The sequence below is a fragment of the Octopus bimaculoides genome, chromosome 20 (genome assembly GCF_001194135.2).
Source record: "Octopus bimaculoides isolate UCB-OBI-ISO-001 chromosome 20, ASM119413v2, whole genome shotgun sequence".
NCBI classification, from domain to species: Eukaryota; Metazoa; Mollusca; class Cephalopoda; order Octopoda; family Octopodidae; genus Octopus; species Octopus bimaculoides.
In genome coordinates this window covers 24,303,791-24,307,461 of record NC_069000.1, presented here as the reverse complement: position 1 = coordinate 24,307,461, position 3,671 = coordinate 24,303,791, and the positions used below count along the sequence as shown (strand labels likewise).

General features: G+C 36.3%; 1 protein-coding gene across 1 annotated transcript in view; it reads left to right on the top strand.

Moving 5' to 3' along the window:
* LOC128250356 (zonadhesin-like) overlaps positions 1-3,671 on the top strand; it is a 129,511-nt gene that overhangs the window by 65,193 nt on the left and 60,647 nt on the right. The window contains exon 3 of the mRNA XM_052975207.1: positions 1,203-1,223. Within this exon, the coding sequence (XP_052831167.1) occupies positions 1,203-1,223 (21 nt within the window). The remainder of the gene's footprint in view (positions 1-1,202; positions 1,224-3,671) is intronic.

Genomic DNA, 3,671 nt, shown 5'->3' with positions numbered 1-3,671 from the left:
AGAATATACTGGAAATCTTATTAATATCAACAGTCGTTTCGACATATCCTTTACTGTTTTCTCGTGGGTGGGAAACTATACTTTGAATTTCAATGCACCTCGCGGTGCAGAAGCATCTCTTCTTCAGGTGATATAACTTGGTTTCTCCTTACACAGACGACGCTTCGCTCTTAAGCTTAACTAGAGTATGTTGATGGTAGTCGTATCTAAAACACACTGTGGAGGGATATGGAATGGCAAGGAATAGATTAAGTTGCTAGACTGGGGATACAAACAGGAAGTAATTGAGAAAAAAAAAGTACAATACAAAGAATAAAGAAGGGTAAAGCATACAATAAATTAAAATAAGACACTATAAAGTGTGTCAGTGTCTGAGCGGCTCATTTGTAGATTCCTTGCTGGTAATGAATTCTTTGATAATTGGTGACCATTGTCGTCAAGCAGACGCATTGGGCTTGAATGGATTCAGGATTTATTTCGGGTCATAAGACTTTGATTAAAATGAAAGAGCGAATAAACTAGTCCGACGGGCTTCGTCATCCAAGAATTTTATTTGAACTGAGGCTATAGAAAAAGGTTCTTATTCAATGAGATGCGTCGTAGGAATCGAACCTGAACTCTCGTTAATACCATGCAAACCAGTTACCTAAGCAACCACGCCTACACTCAAATATTGGCTATGTGTAGCTGCTAAGAATGCATTAAGTAAATTTGTTTATCGTTACGCTTTCTTTATTGCGTGGCCTGTTATACTATGAATGTTTTGGCAGTAAAAAGAAATATAAGAGAGCTAAGACGTAAAAAAAAAAGAAGAAAAATACTATCAATATATCAGGTTTATGCTGCTGAGACAGCCAACTAACAGAATCGTTGGCACATTGGGCTAAGTGCTTAGCGGCATTTCGTCCGTCTTTACATTCTGAGTTCAAATTTAGCCTAGGTCGACTTTACTTTTCATCCTTTTAGGATCAATGAATTAAGTACTAGTTGAGCACTGGGATCGATTTAATCGACTTACCCCCTTCCCCGAAACTGCTGGCCTTGTGCCAAAATTTGAAACCAATATATTAGGTTTGTTAGTTTCTTATATGAATGTTATTTCGAATAGAAGTACTTTACAGTTAACTCTCCTTTATCCGGATAAAAAGCCCAGTTAAACATTTAATGAGTATTATAATTAAAATTATGTTTTGTCTTTTCAGAGCGATTCATGCTTCCTCTCGGTAAGTATATTTAAAATGCTCTATTTCCCTGAAGAAGAAAACTAAATTTTATTTTTATTTTATTCTTCTATTCTTCTATTGTTTTACTTGTTTCAATCATTTGACTGTGGCCATGCTGGGCCATCGCCTCGAAGGGTTCTAGTCGAACAAATCGGGATCTAGTCTTTCTCATTCGCAAAATGAGCCCCCTTTTAATTTTGCTCAGATTGCTTTCAGTTTTGGTGTATCAATGCAACTCTGAAATTTGATTACGGTCAACCAATTATTTTATCTCGTAAATTAAAGAATCTGATGTTATTTAGAATTAAAGTTGGGAAATTTGGATAATTTTAGCCAATCAACAGACAGCGGGACATTAGCAGCTTGTTACCATGACAACCGCACGTTGTGTTGTGTTTCACACGCATGTGTTGATTCTTCACACAGTGTTTTGTGTTAATAAAAATTTGTATTTATCAATTAGAATTTTGTTATAGATATTTTTCGTCAATTGTCTTAATATTTTACATATTATTCATATATAGCAAAAGTTGTTTGTGACGTTTATACAGTTTCTTGGCATTAGGAAGGTGAAAGAAGGCGGCAAGCTGGGCGAAATGCTTGGAGGTATTTCATCTGCCGTTAGGTTCTGAGTTCAAATTCCGCCGAGGTCGACTTTGCCTTTCATCCTTTCGGGGTTGATAAATTAAGTATCAGATGCGTACTAGGGTCGATCTGATCGACTGGCTCCCTCTCCAAAAATTTCGGGCCTTGTGTAGAAAACAATATGAAGGTGAATGGAATACGTGAACTTAGTACAGATAATTTGACATTATTTGTTAATTCTGCATGCAAAACTATATAAGACACAGGTATCCTTTTTCTTGGGACAAATTATTTGTTGACCAGTGTTATTCTTATCGTAGTTTACAAATCTAAACATGAAAGCATTACTCAACTTTGATGTTTTGGAGACACATACACAATCATACACACACATGCATTTATATATAATGAAGTAAACACATATATATATATACATGACAGGTATACATAATACTGAAATACGCATAAAGTAAACACATGCAGATAAATATATTAATATAACAGATTTCTAAAAAATGAAAACATACAATCAATGAAAAGGCAAAAGAAACAGTGAGATGATACATGTTGATTTTATTAGGTATTTCTGTTTATTTAGAAAGCTACCGTGAAGAGGACATTTTACTGTTTTTAAGCCTAGTACTTATTCTATCGGTCATTTTTGCTGAACCGTTAAGTTACGGGGACTTAAACACATCAACACCGGATGTCAAGCGTTGACGGGGGAAGCAAACACAGACAAAAAGACACACACACACACATACATACATACATACATACATACATACATACATACATACACACACACACGCACACACACACACACACACACACACACACACACACACATATATACATATATACTTGGAATTGATGCGTGGCATTCAATTAAATAATAATAACAATATATTTATATGTATATATATATATATATATATATTTATATACACACACACACACACACACACACACACACACACACACACACATATATATATATATATATATATATATATACTTGGAATGGATGCGTGGCGTTCAATTAAATAATAATAACAATATATTTATATGTGTATATATATACATATTTGTTTTGCAAGATCTTTTATGCGAAATCGTGTGTTGAAACAGATGTTGTTGTATTTGGGGATGGTCATATTGCCAGTTTAACCAATAAATGGCTGATAGTTAGCAAGGTGGTACACACATAAGAAAGAAGAAAGCAAAGGACCACTGATGAGGTCACAGAAGTGTGATGAAAGAACTCTGGCCGAAATAGGATTAATGTAATGTAATGTAATATAAAGCTGAAGCAAATTAACACCAAATATACAGTGCGTGTGTTTTTATTGGCTAAACTGGCAATATGACCAACCCCAAATACAACAATATATATATATATATATATATATACAGGTTGGGAGAATTCACAAAGAAACAAAAGACGAAGACAGGTGGTGTAGACAACAAACAGATGTATTAGTTTAACGCTCGGGAAGTGCGTTTCGAACTTACGCTCTTCCACACAAAGAAACACAGAAAGAAACAGGGAGAGATAATAAAGTAGTAGTGATCCCAAAACGAAGGTGCGTGTGCGTGTGTATGTATGTGCATGCGGAAGAGGGCTGGTGACTTTGACGTATGCGTGTGTGCATGTGCAGGTGTGTGGATGATGGTATGGAGCTGGGAAGTGGTCAGTGCTAGTGTGTGCGTCGTGGTGTGATGTGATGTGGTGTTGTGTGGTATGGTGGTGTGTGGTGTGGTGGTGTGTGATGTGGTGGTGTATGGTGTGGTGGTATTGGGATGTGGGGGAGGCGAGAGTGGGGAAAGAAAGGGTGGGGTGTGGGTTAGGCTGAGGGTAGG